Raw genomic sequence first — 23956 nt, forward strand, 5'->3', positions numbered from 1 at the left:
TGTAGTATAGTGTCCCACAGAAATGTTGATTCTGAAAGGAAAGTAAAGGTTTTCTGACAAATCTGTTGGCGTGTACTCATTTATGCTAAGAACTGCATAACTGAATCTGTCAAATCGCTGAAAACAGTAATAGGAGGAAAATCCTAACTACCCAACAATTTACTTGCCTATAGTTTCCATATCTGAAAATATTTTGTAGACCTATGACTATTTGGGGATTTTGCTAGAGGCAAATAGGCTTTTCACTTAGTTTAGTGAATAAGGTGATTCTCCGCTGACTTTGATCATCCAATCATTTGCAAGCAAAAATACAGTTTTGTAATTTTTCTTGCACATGACTCATTATTCTTTGCAAAATAAAGTTTGACCACAGTCAATAAAGCCACCATACACGTGTGAAACACACAGGAGCTTAGCAGAAAGCTGTGCCGCCAAACAGTGGTTACATCCTATCAGATACAGCTACTGTTCAGGTACTCCAACAGTCACCAATACTATAGCCCAGTGTGTGCCTGTCTGATTGTCTGTCCGGGGGGGGGGGGGGGGGGGGAAGGAGTTCAGTACTGTTAATACAGGCTTGTTGGGAGACTTGTGTTAAATCATCACTGGAGCTGCAGCCTTGATCAGTGTATTCTGACAAAGTCCCTGCTGTCAGAATACAGTAGCGCACTGGGGAGGATTCCCTCATTCACCTAGAATGTGTGGATGGGGAATCTGTTAAGTTTTTTTAGATCAACTTGTGGGTCCAGCCGGCAGGCTGAACCAAAAAATTCTATCAATGTATGCCCATCTTAAGCTAAGAGAAAATTACCTTGCAAAGTGAACAGTCTATTTACCTTGAACTTGACTGAAAGCTTTTAGATTCTTCCCATTCAAAGAACTTGGTTGAATGTCATACTCAATGCAGTAGTTATAAAACCTAAAGGACGTAGTTTATTAGTAGCAGCTCTAGGTAACGGTGTTATGTTACAAGAATTGGGAAGGAAGTGAAGGTCAAAGAAGTATAAGTGAACATATTAATCACAGTACATCAATGGCATTTTAAAAGTAGGGCATGCCCATGTTGCTGAAGGCTTGGGAGGCAGCAGTAAATGCACCTGCTATATTTACATATGCATTAATATACAGTACATATCTATATATCTAATTAAAGAACTATTCAGATTTCTAAATATAACCTACTAACAATTTTAATTCAGTTACTTAAGCAGGAAGGAATGTTAATATTCTAATTAGCTGATCTCCTAATCCAGACATCAGATCAACATCTTGATTTGTGCCTGTCTGATTTAAAGGGAATGTATAATCTTAATGTGTCTACTCCTATTAATCTGAATGGTCTTTAAATTTGTAAACTTACTTTGTGAAGATCCCCACTGTGGCAGTTCTGCGCTTTTGACTATAAGCTGATCAGAAGCACCTTTCTGTCACACTGCTTTACAGAGAGGCCCCTGACATCTCATATACTATAGACCTGTCTAACAGTCCTCTGGAGTGCTTCGCATACATAAACCAGGAAGCATTGCGGAAATGGACTGTGAGGGATCTTTCAAGATCACTAACAAATATTCTACCAAACAATCCCAATTTTGTCCACCATTGATCAGTACAGCCTGTAACAACTTGCTCCAACTTTTGGTACGTTGCAGAACCATCTTGTCCGACAGAGGAAGAGCCACCAAGGTATACAGCTCCTAGCCATTAAAGAACTTAACTGTTGCCATGTCTATCATAAAGGAGAACCCTGAGTTCATGCTTAAGACCTTGCTAGGGACCCTCATGTGACTGTGGAAGTGGCAGCACTCATTTAAGCTCTAGAGGTTGTGTTTCTTAACTTCTTGGTGCCAATGGTACGCAAATCTACATATACCCATAAGTAAACAACAATGTACAAATAATGTAAACAATGTATGCAAATATGCATATACCCAATGTAAATAAACATTTGCGTGCGCCGTGCACGCTCCTGGCACATTTACTGCCACCTCACAGAAAGGTCCAGATCACTGACCAGGTCCAGGTCACATGACCCTAAATCCTTCCCCTGGCATCACAAACTCCTTAAAGGACTAGGAGGCACTGGCGCAAAGGGGTTTAAGGGATCTCTTCCCCACTGGAGGTAGCTAATACAATGGCCTGGTGTTCTCCCATGGTGTTGTCATGAACCTTATCCACCATCAGCCACTCTGGTTCAGTGTCAGTAAGCTGCTCCACATCCTCAAGGACAGGTTTGCTTGGTGTCTGCATTGATTGTCAGAAGTGACCAATGCAGATAGGCAAAGGTTAGAGAGAAAATCATACTAGGTACTTTGGGTGAAGGCAAGGATGTGCTTTGTTAATTTTTAACTTCAGAAGTTTAAAACCACTTAAACATTGCAGATTGCACAGGAGAGCACTAGATTTCTGGTAGGATCAAGAGGTATTTTTGTGTGATTGAAAGCCTCAGTGTATGTTTCCCTAGGAGACTGTGTAGAAGGGGTGTGTCCATTCCCTCAACTCAGGCCTCACAGTACAATCAGCTCTGTGCTCTAGGCTATGCAGTGTGTGACATCATATCCCTGCCCCCTGCCTTCTGGAGCTCACAAATGCTGTGTAAAATGTGTGCTTTAGGATGCTGTAGAGGGGAGAAGAGAGGGCTGCATATAAATGGATACAACTTATGTAGGAGGATTTGTTTAATCTCTGTGCATCACCTGAGGCTAGTCACTTCAGGGGTATATGTAAGGGTTTACAACCACTTTAAAGCCACATTCACGTGGTCCTGTAAGAAGCACACATGTTGTCACCCCTTGTGAGCGATGTCTAGCTCAAGGAGTGTTATTAACCTTTGTTAATTTACCTTTGTGAACTACAGAACATCTCTGCTCTATCCACTTGAGGATCAAGCATTTTCTGTGATGTTTTGTTTACAAGTTTAAATCTGTATTTTTTGCTAGAAAATTACTTTTAACCCCCAAACAATATATTTATTTTTAGCAAAGACCCTAGAGAATGAAATGATGATTGTTGCAATATTTTATATCACATATTTGCACAGCTGTTTTTGAAACGCAATTTTTTTGGAAATGATACACTTTAGTGAATAAAAAAAGAAAAACACATAATATATACCCCAATTTTTGTAAAATATGAAAGAAGATGTTAGGGTGAGTAAATAGATACCCAACATGTTACACTTTAAAATGCACACTTATGGAATGGAGACAAAATACGGTAGTTAAAAATCTCCATAGGCAACGCTTTAAAATGTTTTACAGGTTACTGGTTTAGAGTTACAGAGGAGGTCTAGCACTAGAATTGTTGCTCTCCCTCTAAAGTTCGCAGTGATACCTCACATGTGTGCTGCAAACACCCTTTACATATGCGTGTGCGATATAAATAAGCATTCGCTTCTGCACACGAGCACAGTGGGCTGGGGGTGCTTACATTTTTTTTATTTTTACACTGTCCGTGTAATTTTTTTTTCATCACTTTTATTCCTATTACAAGGAATGTAAACATCCCTTGCACTACAAATATGCATGACAGGTCCTGTGTAAGAAGAGATCTGCGGTCAAAAAGACCCCAAATCTCTTCTTCATCTTTAAAAGCAAAAGATCAAAAGAAAAAAAAAAATTTAACTTTTGCTTTAAAAAAGAAAAAAAATGTTTACTTCCTCGGCAAATCAGATGTGTCGTGTTATTACTCTGGTCTTCCATGATGGCAGAGGTGATTACATTCGAACACCTGCAGACAGCTGCAGCCACTGTCAGCCTGTCATTGCTTTATACAGGCTAAGAGACTGCAAGTATCTGCATCTACCTGTGAATCCAGCCACAAGAATCTGCTGGATTTTTGTCACAGCTGGTAATAAAATCCTGTGTGAATGAGGCCTAACATTTACAGCTCCATGCAAGGTCTTTGGGAATGTACTTCCTGAAGCCCATGCTAGGTACCTTCCTCTATTTCTGATTTCTGTATTACCAATCACAATCAACTTTCCTAGGCAGGTTTGAATCTGATTGGTGACTCTGTGAAAGTCAGAAAGGTTGGGAGTCTAATTTTAGATCACAAGATAATAGAAAGATGGTAGTGGGGTGGGCTAGGGCACTATAGGAAAGTCTGGTGGAAAAACGAGAAAGTACTGATTAGATTAAGAAAAAAATAATAATAACTTGAGTGTACATTTAAAGTGTTACTATACTCACAACAGTAAAATCAGTCTGTATATGCAGTAAAGCACAGGTGTCAAGCTGGTGGCCTTCCAGCTGTTGCCAAACTACAAGTCCCATGAGGCATTGCAAGATTGACAGTTACAAGCATGACTCCCAAAGGTAGAGGCATGCTTGGACTTGTAGTTTTGCAACAGCTGGAGGGCTGCCAGTTTGACACCCCTGCAGTAAAGCATGCTTGTTATACGCACTGTGGAACCTAAGGGGTTAATCCTCCATACTGTGTAAAAAGGTTGTTTGATCTTGTTGTCTCTGATCCTCCCCTTTTTCTATTGTCCTCAATCCATCTGCTGATAGTATAGAGCTCTAGGAGTCATCCTGCACATGCTCAGTTTAGTGTGTATTGCTAGAGAGTTTTTTTTCTTTGGGAGGGTGCATGTGATCAGCACAGGGCGAATCAGCACTGTCCAGACAGAGTGTCAGAGGTTATATAGCTTCACAGGACAGTCAGAGCAGAATGAAAACTTCTCCGACAAGCTTTAACCAGTGCTTTGCTGGACACTGATAGAAGTCACAAGACTGCTCTAACTACTGATGAGAAAAGGTATTTAACAGTTTATATTTACTAAAATAATTGCATTTCCATGTGTGTGTACTGTGGGAGACAAGATATAGTGAATGCAGGGTCCTGGGTTTAGTAAACTTTTAAGTACCCAATAATCATTTTATAGCTGGCTGAAATCTGTTTAAGCCATTGCAAATGGAACACAGGAACTTTTACATACACATTTTAAGACCCTGTATACACCATTGCTTGATGGTAATGTGAATTAATGTGATGCAGTCCTAGTCATTCTGAATAGCGCCCTATTGCATCTTGTCACAGATGCATTGTGGTGCACTGCAAAGTATGTCTGTCGGCAATGTGCTTTAGGGTTCATTCTGAGTAGCATCCCAACACACCTTGCCAACAGATGTGCATAGCGGTGCAGCACAATGCATGGTAACCCTCCAACATGCATTGTAGTGAGCTGTGGAACAATAATAGTACATACACCTTTTTGGAACATTAAGCAGTCCATTCAAACGAATAGGCTGCATTAATGCTATGCACAGTGTGGCATATTATGTGTTAATGCATGTGTGCTTACACAGCACAACAATGTCAATAGACCTTAATGCATATTTTAAGCATTTAGCATACCAATGTAAACTATAAAAAGTACATAAGCATATATACTTCATATTTACCTTTTCTACAGGAGGAATGTCATTCTCCATTTCCATTGACCTTGGTCTTAGCTTAATTGGTTTGTCTTTGAAAATATCCCCAAAGCCAAATCCCCTGATCTTTTTCGCCTGGTTTTCTGCTCCACTTGTTCCATTGGTCCCTTCTGATTTGGAGTCGCCCCCATCACTCTCGGAGCCAGCAGTGTCTTTAAATCCTGGTAGGAAGGAAACAGTAATTGTGATGACAATCCTTCCACAGGACTGCAATCATAACATAACCTCATATACTGAACAAGAAACTGTTTATGATTTCAACAGCATACAGTAAAGGGTAGGATAATTTAAGGATCATTTATATGTATTTGAGTGGATTTCAAAAAGACACAAATTCTCAGCACTATGTATAGACTGTAGTCAGAGAGCAAAAAAGAAAACAAATTTATAACTTGCGAACATGAGGATTATAGTACAATTACATTACACTATGCAAAGTGAATTACTAAGAAACACTGTGAGTAAAAAGAAAACCTAAAGGAACTTGTCCTATATTACATACTGCTTTTGAGAGCTCTGGACAATAAAGGAACCATTACACACAGTGTATAAACCTAAACAGAAATTACAAGTGCACTTAGTATGTTATTTGGCAAGTAAGGTGGTGATTTGAAACCTAAGGGCCCTTTTATATTAAGCACATGTTTTAATACTAAATCAATGGCAAGCGGAAGAGGGCGCCACCATCTAAGTGTAGGCTGTTTATCAAAAGCAAGGGTTAAACACAAAATTGTACTCACTGCATAATTAGGAAGGTCAGCATATCATAAATCTCTGTGGAGTGACTGTAGTCTGCAGTGATCAGCAGGAAGGCGGCTATTACATGCAGAGCTGCCCCAGGAAGAGGGCTTGACAAAGGGGCAGTCTGTGCCCCAAAATGCATAGCCATGATTTTATCAGCGTTTCAAACGCCAAATGCTTGTAAACGCGTGTAAACACAGCTAAACGCGTTTATAAACATTTGTGTTTATAAGCGTTTTTTTAACTGCTCCATATCCAGATGCTGTCCAGAGCCTTTTTTCATTATCAGAAATGCATGCAAAGTGTTTTCCATGTATTCAAATGGACCCAGTACACCAGCGTAGTCAGTCCCAGCAAAAAAATGGTAAAACGTGCCGCATTATGCTCATGGTGGGATCCATAGTGAATACAACCAGAAAATATACTGTTCTCTCTGCTTCTGCTCTCTCTATTTCTCTCAAAATGTCTGAAATAGTTGATTTTTTTTACTGTTTTTCAGTGCATTCTGTGCATTTTGGAAGGTCTCCTGAGGTTATTTAAAAAAAACACTTCTAAGCGCAAACGCGAATAAACGCGGTATGCAAACGCAGCTAAACAGTCGTTTTTTAACCTAAGTTTTCCAGCAGCCAGTTTCCATCATTCAGAAGAGTTTTCCAAACGTCCCGTGTACATGGAACCTTAGTGTAATTCTCCTTTCATAAGAAAGGTTACAAGGACAAAACTATCAACACCAGCATAAACACAGCCTTGAGAACCCGAAGGGAAAATCTACTTCAGTCAAAAATTTACAACCCATCATAACAGAGGATGGAACTCTGAAAGAAATATTCCAGCAACCCCCAATACTGGCTTTCAGACAACCCCCCAACCTCAGAAATAAACTAATCAGTAGGAAACTTCCTTCTGATTATGAGGTCACAAATAATGGAAGCAAACCCTGCAATAAAAAACGCTGAAAACTGTGCAACCAAATCAATCCATCAAAAAGTGTCAGACACTCAAAAGGGATCTTCAATATCTCCGGATCATACAGCTGCACCTCCAGTAATGTTGTGTACCTTATCCAGTGCAGAAAATGTAGCAAAGGATCTTATGTTGGCGAAACAGGACAGAAGTTGCAAACAAGGATGAATTTGCACAGACATACCATCAAGGAACATAAAGAAGATGACTTTTGCACACCTGTGGGACACCATTTCGCACAACCGGACCACATTATGGAAGACTTCAATGTTTTAGTTCTTAAAGGAAATTTCAAATCCATTCAGGAAAGAAAAACTTTTGAACTAAGAATGATAATTCTATTTGACACAAGAGATAAGGGCCTTAATTTGGACATGGGATTCCTCAACCATTATCCAACCGTTTTATGACTCCCTCTGTGAGTGTTGTTGTCCCCCCCCCCTTCCCCAGTCTTTGCTTTTGCTTTGCTGTGTCTTATCTCTAGGCTAACCCTAGGTTTGTGTTTCTTTCTGCTTTTTTTTTTTCCCTCATCCCCCACATCTCTTCTAACATTCTGCTAAAACGTTGTAATAGTACTGCTTGGACCTTGAAGAAGGGGACATACCCTGAAAGCTTGTCCTCAAAATTGTATGTTAGTGCAAATAAAAAAAGTATCATGTCAGTACTCAATTATTTCCTTTAACGGATAAACTGAGTATTAAAAAAGAGTGATTTACCCATCCGGACATAATAACATTACCCATTACATGTGTTGATGTGTTGCAAGGTATGCAACACACATACTTTGCAAAGTGCTGCAATGTACCATAATGTGTTGTGGCAAAAAAATCTGTGACATGCCTGTTTTTTGGATTGTTTGGTTTCAATGCACTGCATCAATGCAATGCACTTTAATGTGTAAATTATTGTGCGTTACTGTACATTCACCAATGCACCACACAAAAGTGAATAGGCCTTCAGCATCTGGATAAGTCAGTAGATTGGAGAATTTGCATTTAGTCACTCACTTTTTTCCCAGTAGAGTAATGGACAACCTTTCATCTCTATTGCATAATTTATGTAAAAGGTTATATATAAAAGGTTCATTCAGTTTACCTTGAAGTTGAAGTCATTTTTTTTTTTTAGGATACAGCACCAAACATATTTGTTATGTGTATGGCCTCTTTCACACAGGCGGTTGTTCTGCCACTTGTAAATGCAGGTTTTTTTTATTTTGAAATTCCAACACTCCTGGCACAGAGATCACTTGCATTTGCACATTGAGTATATCTGCGTTTACGTGTGGCTGCATTTAGCTGCGGTAGTAAATTCTTGCCTTTTCTAATGCAACTGTTTACTTATTTTTTCTTTGTACAGCGATTAACTGCGTTTATGTACAGATAGCTGCGGTACATCGCTCTTGGACGCAGTCAACTTTATTTTTCCTAATTGCATAAAACCGTATGTTATGAAAACGTTGCTAAACGCAGTGTGTGAATGGAGCCATAGGGATGCATTGTCTGCATTTAGCTGCAGTAAGTTCCTCTACCTGCAGCTAAAAGCTGAAATCTAACCGCCCGTGTGAAAGAGGCCTAACGGTGTGTATCCCAATACCTGCAGCCTGCTGTTTCATGTAAAAATCCTCCTTCTTCAGTGCCTTCTCTGCTGGATGTCCCATGGGCAGCTATTGCCCAGAGCAGCTGCTTTTAGTGTAGTTGCATGACTTACCCGTCCAAGAGTTGCACCACTTACCCACCCTCCTCTGTCCTCTATTTCATTCAGAGAGCTTGTACTACTTAGTGCCCACAATGCATGGCATTCTGTGGATAATGGAGGAACCATAGAATGGCAGGATCTTCACAGCCCATTCACAGAATGTGGATTGTGGGAGAGAAGTAGTATGAGCTAGAGGGCTAACTGCTCGATTAGACTTAGGAGACAGTATAAGCACTTTTATTTTATGAATCCTCGCTCCCCTGGCAGTGGACTTTCCCTGACATCCTCACGTCTAATGCAGGGCTATGGGCTCTGTATCTGTCCTTACACCACCAAAGCATAAAGAAGAAGAAGCTAGTCTAGCAGTGTGGAAGATCAAGTAAATCTACTTTGCAATTCCCCATAGACCTAAAAAAGCTGTTAAGGTGGTTGTAAACAATATCTTTTTAAAAAATATTACACATTACATTTACCTGCTCCGTGCAATGGTATACAGAGTGGCCCCAAACCTCCTCTTCTGGGGTTCTCCACCAGCCCTCTCAATCCTCCCCTTCTCCACTGGCACACAGCATGGCTCTTCCCACCCCCCACTCTCTCCTTATAGGATTTGATTGCCAGCAGCACTGCAGCCTCCATATCCTGTGGGAATAGAGCAAAGCACCACTGCAGATGGGCACAGTGCTGTAATGAAATACAACTCATGTAAGTATTTAGTGAGGTGTGTGGGGAGGGGGGACGTTACAGCAGCCGGGACATTTTTTACCTTAATGCAGGGAATGCATTAAGGTAGGTAAAATATGTATAGCTTTTGCAACCACCAGGGGCGGACTGACAACTCATGGGGCCCCCCGGGCAATAGGGGATCATGGGGCCCCTGTGTCCTTGCCCAAATTAAAAAAAGCCTATGAAAAAGGTAACAGGGGCATCTCATGGGGCCCCCTACTGTACCCCGGGCCTTCGGGCAGTGCCCGAGATTTCAAATGGTCAGTCCGCCCCTGGCAACCACTTTATGCCTTGCACTGCAGGAGCAGCCCCACTGCAAGGGACAATATATAACCTGCACATCAGAGAATCACTTAACCTCCCTGGAGTTGTCCGTTAATAACATAGCTTGGAAGGGTCGGACCAGAAGTTCACCTCATCCATAAGCCTAAAATAAGCTTCAGAAATTCTTTAACATCAATGTTTCCATCATGGAGAAATGTTTCCATATGTCAATCAACTAAAGCCGCACTGCTAGATTAAAGCAGAAGACAAGGCACCAAGGTAAGCATATATAGGCCAATAGAGAAAATCCTGGTACATGCATTAAAAAAATATTTATTTAAAGAAGAACTCTTTGACTGCACCGGAGTTCCTGGACGCAATTAAAAGCCTTAAGGTGGGAAAATGTCCAGGCCCTGATGGGTTTACACCATGGTTTTACAAGACCCTTGCACCATTGCTCACACCACTATTAGCTAAAGCATCTGAGTCGATAGATGACTCCCACCTTCCATCGCCTTACCTTCTGCAAGCCCAAATCGTGGTGTTGCCTAAACTGGGCAAAGACCCATCCTCCTGCAGTAGTTACAGACCTATTTTGCTCCTCAATGTTGACTTAAAAGTTGTTTGCTAAAGTCTTAGCCAATCGCCTTTCACCTCTGCTCCCAGATCTCATCCACAAGGACCAGGTGGGACCGGAAGCCAGGGACAATACCACTAAAACCATACATAACAAAAACATACCTAACATCCTTTGCAAAACAACACAAAATCCCTGCCTATCTCCTTTCCTACGATGAGGAAGAGGGCCTTGAACACATTAACTGGGCCTTCCTCTGCCAGTCTCTGGAACAAGCGGGTATGGGTCCCAAGATGCTTTTCCGGATCACATTGCTGTATTCCTCCCAATCCGCAACCGTTTTGGTCAACAGTCTCACGTCAGACCCCTTCCTCATTACCAATGGAACCCGCCAAGGGTGTCCCCTGTCACCCCTACTATTTGCCACAGTTAAAGAACATCTGGCCCATGCACTCAGTCAAAACACCTCAATTGCAGGTATCCAGACCCCCATCTACACACTACTAAACTTTCTCTTTATGTAAATGATTTTTTTGTCACTCAACCCCATATCAGCATCCCTTCTATCTTGGCAGAAATACGTTTCAACTTTCTCAGTAATTACAAGCTGAATTTGGCCAAATCCGAAGCACTTAACATCACCCTCTCTGGTACTGTCCTGTCATCAATCCAAGCCAATTTCCAATTCCAATGGCAACACAAATCCATCACCTAACTAGGGACTGCTATCCCCTCTTGTTTAGCAGGCCTCTATGCCTTGAACTACAGCCCTCTACTTACTAAGATTCGTAGATCACTAGAAACGTGGAAAAATATGAAAATTCCTTGGTTTGGCAAATTAAACATGTTAAAAATGGATATTCTTCCTAAACTTTTATACATATTTCAAACCATCTCTATATCGGTACCGGCCTCTTTCTTCCACACCCTTCGCTCCTTAACAATCAGTTCATCTGCCATCACGGGATGTCATGCTTGCACTACAGGACCCTCTGTAAGCCTAAATTTTTTGATGGATTTTGAGTTATACCACACATCAGCATTGCTTTCTCGTATGTTGGACTGGTTTCCACCCCTTTTCAGGAAAGCTTCCATAATGGTGGAGCAAGACAAGACGTGGACTTGAGGGATCTGCCTTGGCATCATCACAACGTATTCCACACATTCTCCACAAGCTCCCCTTTAACAGTAGCCACATTACGTAAATGGTACCATCGGGGCAGCTAATAAGCTCTCTCTACAGATACGAGCCCCGTTTCCCCATTGTTCGACAACCCCTTGTTCCCTGAAGCGCAGCATGTGTCCACTTTTGGTACATATGCTTGGTCGGAATGGCCCCTAGCCAGGTCTTTTGTACATTCAACGACTACATTATTCATTTTTCATTCACTCCAGGAGGCACGCTCCCTGAATTGACTACTGAAACACCATTTATTGACATTCAGCAGGTCTCTCTACACTTCCGGATCAGTTAACAGGTCTCGTACTGAATTTGAAAATGTATGTCTACTCTCTGAACCACCTCGTCACGAGGCTCTGCAATGTGTATAAATCTATATTATCTGCTCACAGAACCTTCCAACCTTTGCTAGATTGTGGCTTGAAGATCTCGGTAGTTAGATCACCCCTGAGGAATGGCAGAAAACCTTTACATATACAAACAAGTCCTCTGTATCTTGTTATACACAGGAAAAAATTACAAGGTAATATCTAGGTGGCATACAAATCTTGCTACCCTCCAGCGCATTTTTCCTTCAACCTCAAAGGTCTGTTGGCATTGCCACAGTGGGTGAGGTACGTATATGCTTATTTGGTGGGAGTGTACCTGCGTAAGGCCATTCTGGAATGCCATCTTTCAAATTTACAAAGATATCTACAGTGAGTCTTTCACCCCATCCCCTTCAATAGCATTTTTATCAATACTCTTGGACTCTATAAAATCCAAGAAAAACTGTCTCTTACAGTTCTCTCAGCAGCTCAACAATTGATCTCCAGAAAATCTAAGTCCACACACCCTTTAATATAATGAGTAAATGCTATTAATGAAAACATGCTGATGGAGGAAATGCAAGCACAAGAAACAAACTCCTGGGATAAGTTTCTAGTTACATCTTATGGTGTGGCTGGCTACATTATTCAGCTTTGGAATCCCTTAAAAAATGTCTCATGCATTGAATACCTTGTGCTGTCCCATTGTGGAGACCCCTTAAATAGATCTTCCCTCTTCAGTTGACCCCTGGACACCTTTCTTCTAAACCTCAATTTGGGCACTATGGTATGCCAGAGCACCTCTGGATGAGTCCGTTTTACCCCTCTTCCTTTACCACACATGCTCTTTCCCCCCATGGTTCAAGCCATATAGGTTGTGAATCAAACATAGATGGATCAGTCTGTTAGCCCAAGCTATTCTATATTTTCTCTTCTCTCCTTTTATTTCTTTCCTACTTTTTCTTTCTCTCTCCTCTTAAATCCCCTGCCATAGCCTACTCTCCTGGTACCACTGAGAGAGTACACCACTGGTCTCCAGGTTCATATCTTTGTCATTTATCATCACTTTTAATATGTGTCACCTTTATGGTTTATATTGGCTATGGGTCTGAATGTTAACATATGATGTACTAGAATCTTTACTTTATACTTTACTTACTTGATATCTTATGTTTTCTTTTTGGAATTTTGTTCAACTTCAATAAATACACATTCAACCTAAAGAAGAACTCCACTTTTACCCTTTTTTTTTTTTACATTTCTTCAGTTTTCTACAGGGGAGGGTCAGCGGCTGCGGGTGTAGTACAGGAGAGGGTCAAAGGCTGCGGGCATAGTACAGGAGAGGGTCAGAGGCTGTAGGTGTAGTACAGGAGAAGGTCAGAGGCTGTAGGTGTAGTACAGGAGAAGGTCAGAGGCTGCGGGCGTAGTACAGGAGAGGGTCAGAGGCTGCGGGCTTAGTACAGAAGAGAATCAGAGGCTGCGGGCGTAGTACAGGAGAGGGTCAGAGGCTGCAGGCGTAGTACAGGACTATGGTCAAGGACTGCAGGCGTAGTACAGGAGTTGGTCAGGGACTGCAGGCATAGTACAGGAGTTGGTCAGAGGCTGCAGGCGTAGTACAGGAGAGGGTCAGAGGCTGCAGGCATAGTATAGGAGAGGGTCAGAGGCTGCAGGCATAGTACAGGAGAGGGTCAGAGGCTGCAGGCATAGTACAGGAGAGGGTCAGAGGCTGCAGGCATAGTACAGGAGAGGGTCAGAGGCTGCAGGCATAGTACAGGAGAGGGTCAGAGGCTTCAGGCATAGTAAAAAAGAGGGTCAGAAGCTGCAGGCGTAGTACAGGAGTTGGTCAGGGACTGCAGGTGTAGTACAGGACTATTGTCAGAGATTGCAGGCATAGTACAGGAGAGGGTCAGAGATTGCAGGCATAGTACAGGAGAGGGTCAGAGGCTGCAGGCGTAGTACAGGAGAGGGTTACAGGCTGCAGGCGTAGTACAGGAGAGGGTTACAGGCTGCAGGCGTAGTACAGGAGAGGGTTACAGGCTGCAGGCGTAGTACAGGAGAGGGTCAGAGGCTGTAGGTGTTGTACATAAGAGGGTCAGAAGCTGCAAGCATAGTACAGAAGAGGGTCAGAGGCCATAGGTGTAGTACAGGAGAGGGTCAGAGGCTGTAGGTATAGTACAGGAGAGGGTCAGAGGCTGTAGGTATAGTACAGGAGAGGGTCGGAGGCTGTAGGTGTAGTACATAAGAGGGTCAGAGGCTGCAGGCATAGTATAGGAGAGGGTTAGAGGCTGTAGGTGTTGTACATAAGAGGGTCAGAAGCTGCAAGCATAGTACAGAAGAGGGTCAGAGGCCATAGGTGTAGTACAGGAGAGGGTCAGAGGCTGTAGGTATAGTACAGGAGAGGGTCAGAGGCTGTAGGTATAGTACAGGAGAGGGTCAGAGGCTGTAGGTGTAGTACATAAGAGGGTCAGAGGCTGCAGGCATAGTATAGGAGAGGGTTAGAGGCTGTAGGTGTAGTACAGGAGAGGGTCAGAGGCTGCAGGCATCGTACAGGAGAGGGTCAGAGGCTGTAGGTGTAGTACAGGAGAGGGTCAGAGGCTGCAGGCGCAGTACAGGAGAGGGTCAGAGGCTGTAGGTGTAGTACAGGAGAGGGTCAGAGGCTGTAGGTGTAGTACAGGAGAGGGTCAGAGGCGGCAGGCGCAGTACAGGAGAGGGTCAGAGGCTGCAGGCATAGTACAGGAGAGGGTCAGAGGCTGCAGGCATAGTACAGGAGATGGTCAGAGGCTGTAGGTGTAGTACAGGAGAGGGTCAGAGGCTGTAGGTGTAGTACAGGAGAGGGTCAGAGGCTGTAGGTGTAGTACAGGAGAGGGTCAGAGGCTGCAGGCGTAGTACAGGAGAGGGTCAGAGGCTTCAGGCATAGTACAGAAGAGTGTCAGAAGCTGCAGGCGTAGTACAGGAGTTGGTCAGGGACTGCAGGTGTAGTACAGGACTATTGTCAGAGATTGCAGGCATAGTACAGGAGAGGGTCAGAGGCTGCAGGTGTAGTACAGGAGAGGGTTACAGGCTGCAGGCGTAGTACAGGAGAGGGTTACAGGATGCAGGCGTAGTACAGGAGAGGGTTACAGGATGCAGGCGTAGTACAGGAGAGGGTTACAGGCTGCAGGCGTAGTACAGGAGAGGGTTACAGGCTGCAGGCGTAGTACAGGAGAGGGTTACAGGCTGCAGGCGTAGTACAGGAGAGGGTTACAGGATGCAGGCGTAGTACAGGAGAGGGTTACAGGCTGCAGGCGTAGTACAGGAGAGGGTTACAGGATGCAGGCGTAGTACAGGAGAGGGTTACAGGATGCAGGCGTAGTACAGGAGAGGGTTACAGGCTGCAGGCGTAGTACAGGAGAGGGTTACAGGATGCAGGCGTAGTACAGGAGAGGGTTACAGGCTGCAGGCGTAGTACAGGAGAGGGTTACAGGATGCAGGCGTAGTACAGGAGAGGGTTACAGACTGCAGGCGTAGTACAGGAGAGGGTTACAGGCTGCAGGCGTAGTACAGGAGAGGGTCAGAGGCTGTAGGTGTTGTACATAAGAGGGTCAGAAGCTGCAAGCATAGTACAGAAGAGGGTCAGAGGCCATAGGTGTAGTACAGGAGAGGGTCAGAGGCTGTAGGTATAGTACAGGAGAGGGTCAGAGGCTGTAGGTATAGTACAGGAGAGGGTCGGAGGCTGTAGGTGTAGTACATAAGAGGGTCAGAGGCTGCAGGCATAGTATAGGAGAGGGTTAGAGGCTGTAGGTGTAGTACAGGAGAGGGTCAGAGGCTGTAGGTGTTGTACATAAGAGGGTCAGAAGCTGCAAGAATAGTACAGAAGAGGGTCAGAGGCCATAGGTGTAGTACAGGAGAGGGTCAGAGGCTGTAGGTATAGTACAGGAGAGGGTCAGAGGCTGTAGGTATAGTACAGGAGAGGGTCAGAGGCTGTAGGTATAGTACAGGAGAGGGTCAGAGACTGTAGGTGTAGTACATAAGAGGGTCAGAGGCTGCAGGCATAGTATAGGAGAGGGTTAGAGGCTGTAGGTGTAGTACAGGAGAGGGTCAGAGGCTGCAGGCATCGTACAGGAGAGGGTCAGAGGCTGTAGGTGTAGTACAGGAGAGGGTCAGAGGGTCAGAGGCTGTAGGTGTAGTACATAAGAGGGTCAGAGGCTGCAGGCATAGTATAGGAGAGGGTTAGAGGCTGTAGGTGTAGTACAGGAGAGGGTCAGAGGCTGCAGGCATCGTACAGGAGAGGGTCAGAGGCTGTAGGCGTAGTACAGGAGAGGGTCAGAGGCTGCAGGCGCAGTACAGGAGAGGGTCAGAGGCTGCAGGCATAGTACAGGAGAGGGTCAGAGGCTGCAGGCATAGTACAGGAGATGGTCAGAGGTTGTAGGTGTAGTACAGGAGAGGGTCAGAGGCTGTAGGTGTAGTACAGGAGAGGGTCAGAGGCTGCAGGCATAGTACAGGAGAGGTTCAGAGGCTGTAGGTGTAGTACAGGAGAGGGTCAGAGGCTGCAGGCGTAGTACATGAGAAGGTCAGAGGCTGCAGGTGTAGTACAGGAGAGCGTCAGCGGCTGCAGGCATAGTACAGAAGAGGGTCAGAGGCTGCAGGCATAGTACAGAAGAGGGTTAGAGGCTGTAGGTGTAGTACAGGAGAGGGTCAGAGGCTGTAGGTGTTGTACATAAGAGGGTCAGAAGCTGCAAGAATAGTACAGAAGAGGGTCAGAGGCCATAGGTGTAGTACAGGAGAGGGTCAGAGGCTGTAGGTATAGTACAGGAGAGGGTCAGAGGCTGTAGGTATAGTACAGGAGAGGGTCAGAGGCTGTAGGTATAGTACAGGAGAGGGTCAGAGACTGTAGGTGTAGTACATAAGAGGGTCAGAGGCTGCAGGCATAGTATAGGAGAGGGTTAGAGGCTGTAGGTGTAGTACAGGAGAGGGTCAGAGGCTGCAGGCATCGTACAGGAGAGGGTCAGAGGCTGCAGGCGTAGTACATGAGAAGGTCAGAGGCTGCAGGTGTAGTACAGGAGAGCGTCAGCGGCTGCAGGCATAGTACAGAAGAGGGTCAGAGGCTGCAGGCATAGTACAGAAGAGGGTCAGAGGCTGCAGGCATAGTACAGGAGAGGGTCAGAGGCTGCAGGCATAGTACATGAGAAGGTCAGAGGCTGCAGGTGTAGTACAGGAGAGCGTCAGCGGCTGCAGGCATAGTACAGAAGAGGGTCAGAGGCTGCAGGCATAGTACAGGAGAGGGTTAGAGGCTTCAGGTATAGTCCAGGTGAAAAAAAAATTGTTGCCATTAATGAAATGCTAATGTGAAAATATGTTTTTTTCCTGTCATTGGATGACTGAAGATTGATGGAGACAGGGTCTAGAAGTGTTAATGACTTTATAGGGATTGACCGGCTGCTCTTTAGATAATGTAAAAATCAGGTCTGCAGCTGACAGGACTTGACAGAAGTCTACAGACACTTCCATATTCATTTACCTCACCCATTTCTCTCTGCTCCTCTTCTTACTTTCTATTCTCCCTTTCCTAACATGTCCTCCTCTCACAGTCTGCAGCCTCTCACATGCACCAAGATGGGCACGATCATCTCCTAGGTTGGCTGCCCAAGTTCTGCTAAATCAAACTCAAGGCTCGCAGGCTCTGCCCCTCACTGATGCTCAAAGTGAGTGCTTCCCCGATAAGAGCTCCTCAGTTGCTGCGGGAAGAGGTACAGGGAAGGGGATCTCGGTCCCCGGCAATCTTATGATCTTCTTTGTATCTTGCCTGCTTGGCAACACACGTGAGCTCCTAACTGAGTGTCCCAATGTGACTCTGCACTGCTGCTGCCCATGATCGGCAATCATTTCTGGGACGCAGCCGGGGACAAAGTCACTACTTTGAAATTTGTGACTGTCCCGGCAAAATTAGGACAGTTGGCAACTATGCTACCTCCTCTGTACTGCACCGAGGATCTTCATATTGCACCCACCTCCTCAGTACTGCACCCACCTCCTCCGCACTGCACCCACTTTCTCCGTACTGCACCCACCTTCTCCATACTGCACCTACCTCCTCCATACCGCACCCACTTCCTCCATACCGCACCCACTTCCTCCGTACTTCACTCACCTTCTCCATACTGCACCTACCTCCTCCATACCGCACCCACTTCCTCCGTACTTCACTCACCTTCTCCGTACTGCACCCACCTCCTCCATACTGCACCTACCTCGAGTACTGCACCTAGTACTAATGGAAGATTTACCTGAAAAATCAAGTTCAGGTATATTGGAACACAATCTAAGAGACACATTTTATGTAATTAGGTAAATTATAAATGACAGGTAATTTATAAAGGAAAAGGAACCCAGACTGGCTAAATCCTGAACGTGTTTGTGAATTAAGTGAAAATTAGCATAACCTCTCCCCCAGCTGTGAGCGTCCCGAGCATTTCGGGACTGTTGGCAACTATGCATCCTAATCTTGACAAAATGATGTTGAGGATATGGAACAGTAGGTAGATCAGAGTAGTTTGGCAATAGAAAACTGGGCAGGGCTCACAACACTTGGTCCATATAAATCCTTTGTGATTTTAGCTCACAAAAATTCCTTCGGAGCTGAGAGCATTTATGGAAGATCAACAGTGTTTTTCAGTACTTAAAGGGTCTGTAAATGGAAAAAAACATGGAAAATGTGTGTGTGGTTTTTTTTTTTGCTCTGATATACACTTTAATATTTCAGTTTCCAATTTTAGTTTTTTTTTGTATTGTGTACAGCAGGACATACATTTCCATATCTAAAAGAAAGTGTAGAGGTAGGATATTCACAGTATCCAGTACAAGAAAATATGAATACGGAGAAGTCAACCAAGTAGCAGCTCCCTCTTTGGAGGCAAACCTGGTACATCGGCAAAAAATGGATACGCATTTGTAAAGTTCTTTGACACTACAAAGAATATATACACTGCTCAAAAGAATTAAAGGAACACTTTGAAAACACATCAGATCTCAATGGGGAAAAATATCATGCTAGATATCTATACTGATATGGACTGGGTAATGTGATCAGAACGTAAGGATGCCCCATCGTTTGATGGAAATGAAAATTATCAATCTACAGAGGACTGAATTCAAAGACACCTCATAAATCAAAGTGAAAAAATGATGCAGCAAGCTAGTCCATTTTGCTGAAATTTTATTGCAGCAACTCAGAATGGTAGTAGTTTGCATGGCCCCCATGTGCTTGTATGCATGCCTTAGAATGTCAAAGCATGCTCCTAATGAGACGATGGATGATCTCCCTGGGGTATTTCCTCCCAGATCTGGACCAGGGCATCACTGACCTCCTAGACAATCTGAGGTGCAACCTGGCGGCGTTGGATGGACCAAAACATGATATCCCAGAGGTGTTCTATTGGATTTAGGTCAGGCGAGCGTGGGGGCCATTCAATGGTATCAATTCCCTCATCCTCCAGGAACTGCAGGCATACTCTCACCACATGAAGATGAGCATTATCATGCACCAAGAGGAACCCAGGACCCACTGCACCAGCGTAGGGTCTGACAATGGGTCCAAGGATTTCATCCTGATACCTAATGGCAGTCAGAGTTCCATTGTCTAGCCTGTAGAGGTCTGTGCGTCCCTCCATGGATATGCCTCCCCAGACCATCACTGACCAACCATCAAAACGGCCATGCTGAACAATGTTACAGGCAGCATAACATTCTCCACGGCTTCTCCAGACCGTTTCACATCTGTCACATGTGCTCAGGGTGAACCTGCTCTCATCTGTGAAAAGCACAGGGCACCAGTGGCAGACCTGCCAATTCTGGTGCTCAATGGCAAATGCCAGTCAAGCTCTATGGTGCTGGGCAGAGAGCACAGGGCTCAGTAGAGGACGATGGACCCTCAGACAACCCTTTTTCTGATTGTTTGGTCAGAGACATTCACACCAGTGGCCTGCTCGAGGTCATTTTGTAGGGCTCTGGCAGTGCTCCTTAACTGACCAGATCAATATCCCAAGAGTTTAATTGACTTGATGCTATACTCTGACTAAAAAGTGTTCCTTTCATTCTTTTGAGCAGTGTATTATAACTCCCAGTCATTGCCTTGCTGTTGTACTTATTTTCCAAAAAGAAATCACCAAGAATAAACCAACTTACTAAACGAAGAATTTATATGGTAACACTCTGATATGTCTCTTGTGCGAGCTTACATTAATACGTTGACTGGAATATGCCAAGTGTTAAGACCAATAAAGTAGGTATAAAAGATTGCGAGAAAAAGGAAAGTGATCAAGAAGAATACAGAGAAAACATAAATAAAGGGGGGGGGGTCAGGGAGCAGTACAGCTGGGACCCCTGGGTCAGGACCACCACAAATCAACCCATATAATTCACATGTGTCATTCTAGACCAGCATGTTCTCCTGAGGTGTTTGCTAGGTGTGTGTGGAGGACACATAAGTGTAGAATATTGGAAATCATGCCAGTAATACCTCATTTTATGTAACCATTCCTCATTCTACTTCAAAGCTGTCGTCAAGTGCTCCATTACAGTGATTTAATTCACCACAGTGACCCACTAACCCGCATTTCCATTTTTGCGGAATGGAAATTTTTGCACATCATTTAGTAAGTGGATCAAGAGGTATCTCTTGTATCTACACCACGAGAGTGGAGTTAAATGAAGTAAACATGTCTCAGGCTTATCTTCCCGAAGTGTACTCGTCATTTTAAAAAACGAGGCCCCGGATTGAATCCCAAAAGGGGTGGATAAGGGGACATGTCCAGAATATATGTATTATTTCAGTTTAAGCAAGAAACTTTACTTCTACATGAAGATCATGCTGTCCTAACTTTCCCTTTGCTTACTTAGCTCCCATGAGTCCCTGTCTGTCCTTGTGCCCCATTTTTGGCAAGATGCCTAAACAGTAATAGTAAAAGTATATTAGTTTTAATCTTTACGATTCAGTCTCTCCCATCAGCAGCCATAATTACAGTCCGCTCATTTAAACACGCAGGAAAAATGACATTATCCTTTCTGAGACTGTCTAAAAGGCATAAAAATCTTTTAAACAGACATTAGGAGTTTTAAAAAGGGCACAGGGAGTGCAGTAGGTAATTAGCTAATTGAACAGCTGTCTACCAGGTATAGCAACTGTTGATTAGTGCTAAGGAAGAATCAATGGAGTCATCTGAACAAAAGCTTTTATGAAAACTCTGGGTTTTAGATATGCATTGATTTAAAAAAAGAATTGAGCATAGATGATTTATATGTTCACTTACAAAAAATAAAAATCCGCAGCTCTTTATTTAAAGAAACCACAATAATTGACATTAGTCTCTACCATAAAACAAACTTAGAAGTCTAATGTTCATACCAGTGTTAGGTCTATAAACAAGGTAACCAGTGTTATAGGAATAGGGGGTCGCAGAGGCTGTAAATGACTCCTGTTGCTGGGGAATCCAAAGGGCCTCCTTTGCAACAGTAAAATGCCCCTTAAACAGTCACTTTAACTTGTCTTGCAGATGGGTACAAACTACTCCTAACACGTAACAAAAACTGTACTGAGCACTCCTAGGTTGAGAATGGATAATACAGCTGTGAGAGGGGGCGGGAGTACACAGAACATATACTGTACGATCACCAAACAGCACACGTACAGTTGCAAGAAAAAGTATGTGAACCCCTTGGGATTACGTGGAGTTTTGCATGAATTGGGCATAAAATGTGCTCTGAACGTCATCTAAATCACAACAATAGAAGAACACAGTCTGCTGAACATAATACTACACAAACATTAGATGTTGCCATGGTTTAATTGCACATAACATGTAAACATTCACAGTGCAGGGAAGAAAAAGTATGTGAACCTTTGGACTTAATAACTGGTTGACCTTTGGCAGCAATAACCTCAACCAAACGTTTCCTGTAGTTGCAGATCAGACCTGCACAACTATCTGGAGTCATTTTGGACCACTCCTCTTCACAAAACTGTTTCAGTGTAGCAATATTCTTGGGATGTCTGGTGTGAATCGCTCTCTTAAGGTCATGCCACAGCATTTCAATCGGGTTGAGGTCAGGACTCTGACTGGGCCACTCCAGAAGGCGTATTTTGTGCTGTTGCAGCCATTGTTTTGTTGAATTACTTGTATGCTTTGGGTCATTGTCCTGTTGCATCACCTATCCTCTGCGGAGCTTCAGTTGGCGGACAGATGGTCGTATGTTTTCCTGCAAAATGTCTTGATAAACTCTGGAATTTATTTTCCCATCAATGACAACAATCCGTCCAGGCCTTGAGGCAGCAAAGCAGCCCCAAACCATGATGCTCCCTCCGCCATGTTTTGCAGTGGGGATGAGGTTTTGATGTTGGTGTGCTGTGCCTTTTTTTCTCCACACAGTGTTGTGTGTTCTTCCCAAACAACTCAATCTTGGTTTCATCTGTCCACAGTATATTTTGCCAGTAGTGCTGTGGAACATCCAGGTGCTCTTTTGCAAACTTCAAACGTGCTGCAATATTCTTTTTGGACAGCAAAGGCTTCCTCCGTGGTGTCCTCCCATGTACTCCATTCTTGTTTAATGTTTTCCTTATTGTAGATGTGTCAACAAAAATGTTAGCATGTGCCAGAGATTTCTGTAGGTCTTTAGGTGACACTCTGGGATTCTTCTTTACCTCATGCAGCATTCTGCGCTGTGCTCTTGCAGTCATTTTTACAGGACGACCACGCCTAGGGAGAGCAGCAACAGTGTTAAACTTTCGCCATTTGTAGACAGTCTGTATTGCCGTGGACACATGAACATTAAGGCTTTTGGAGATACTTTTGTAACCCTTTCCAGCTTCATGCAAGTCAACAATTCTTGATCATAGGTCTTCTGAGAGCTCTTTTCTGCGAGGCATGGTTCACATCAGACAGTGCTTCTTGAAACCAGTAAACCCAAAACAGGTGTGTGTTTTTTAAGGGCAGGACAGCTGTCAGCAACACATCCAATATCATCACACTGATTGGAGTCAAGGTTGGCTCACTCCTGACTCCAATTAGCTCTGGGAGAAGTCATTAAGCTAGGGCCTCACATACTTTTTCCTCCCTGCACTGTGAATGTTTACATGTTATGTGCAATTAAACCATGGCAACATCTAATGTTTGTGTAGTATTATGTTCAGCAGACTGTGTTCTTCTATTGTTGTGACTTAGATGACGTTCAGAGCACATTTTATGCCCAATTCATGCAAAACTCCACGTAATCCCAAGGGGTTCACATACTTTTTCTTGCAACTGTATATGTCAGCAAAGATTCTCTGAAGTAAAACTAGTCTAATCAGAGCAGCTAAGAGCTTAGAGCGATATTAAAACCACAACTGTAATATATTGCAGCTTACCAATCATTAGATGTGGTGGCTGCATTCGTTTTCTTCTTTTTAGGCTTTTTCCCTTTGTTTTCACCTGGTAATCTGGTCAGTATCACACCTCCTGTATTAGAGTGCTCTCACTTTGGATTAAGGGCTCATGTACACTGCAGCTGATAATCTCACGTTCAGGAGCTGTTTTTTTCAGCAGCCCCTGAACTCTCCCTAATGTTTTCCTATGTGTCCATGTACACTATGTCATTTACAGTCAGTTGAGTTTACAGTCATTTTTTTTAATCACCAAGCTTGTGTTCAGGAGTAGATTTTACCGGTGTTTCAAATGCCAAACGCTTGTAAACGCGGTTAACCATGTTTATAAGCGTTTGCATTTATAAGCGTGTTTTAACTGTTCCATATCCAGATGCTGTCCAGAGCCTTTTTTCATCATCAGAAATGCATGCAAAGCGTTCTCCATGTATTCAATAGGACCCGGTACACCAGTGCAATCAGTTCCAGGTTTTGCGTGAAAGAAAAAATGGTAGAACACGCTGCATTATGCTCATGATGGGATCCATAGTGAAAAGACAGGTCATCTCAACACATACTGATCTCTCTGCTTCTGCTCTCTTTATTTCTCAAAAAATGTCTGAATTAGTTAATTATTTACTATTTTTCAGCGCATTCTGGGCATTTGGGAAGGTCTCCTGAGGTTATCTTTTAAAAACG

At 43.7% G+C, this 23956-nt stretch overlaps 1 protein-coding gene across 4 annotated transcripts in view; it reads right to left on the minus strand.

Annotated features, from left to right (window-relative positions):
- Positions 1-23956, minus strand: part of SH3KBP1 (SH3 domain containing kinase binding protein 1) — a 544697-nt gene that overhangs the window by 193657 nt on the left and 327084 nt on the right. For all 4 annotated transcript variants that reach the window (XM_089683906.1, XM_089683908.1, XM_089683904.1 and 1 more), the window contains one exon: positions 5403-5596. In XM_089683906.1, the coding sequence (XP_089540032.1) occupies positions 5403-5596 (194 nt within the window). The remainder of the gene's footprint in view (positions 1-5402; positions 5597-23956) is intronic.

This window comes from Staurois parvus, unplaced genomic scaffold (genome assembly GCF_062004578.1).
Source record: "Staurois parvus isolate SC_StPar_1 unplaced genomic scaffold, SC_StPar_1.0 ptg000327l, whole genome shotgun sequence".
Taxonomy (NCBI): Eukaryota; Metazoa; Chordata; class Amphibia; order Anura; family Ranidae; genus Staurois; species Staurois parvus.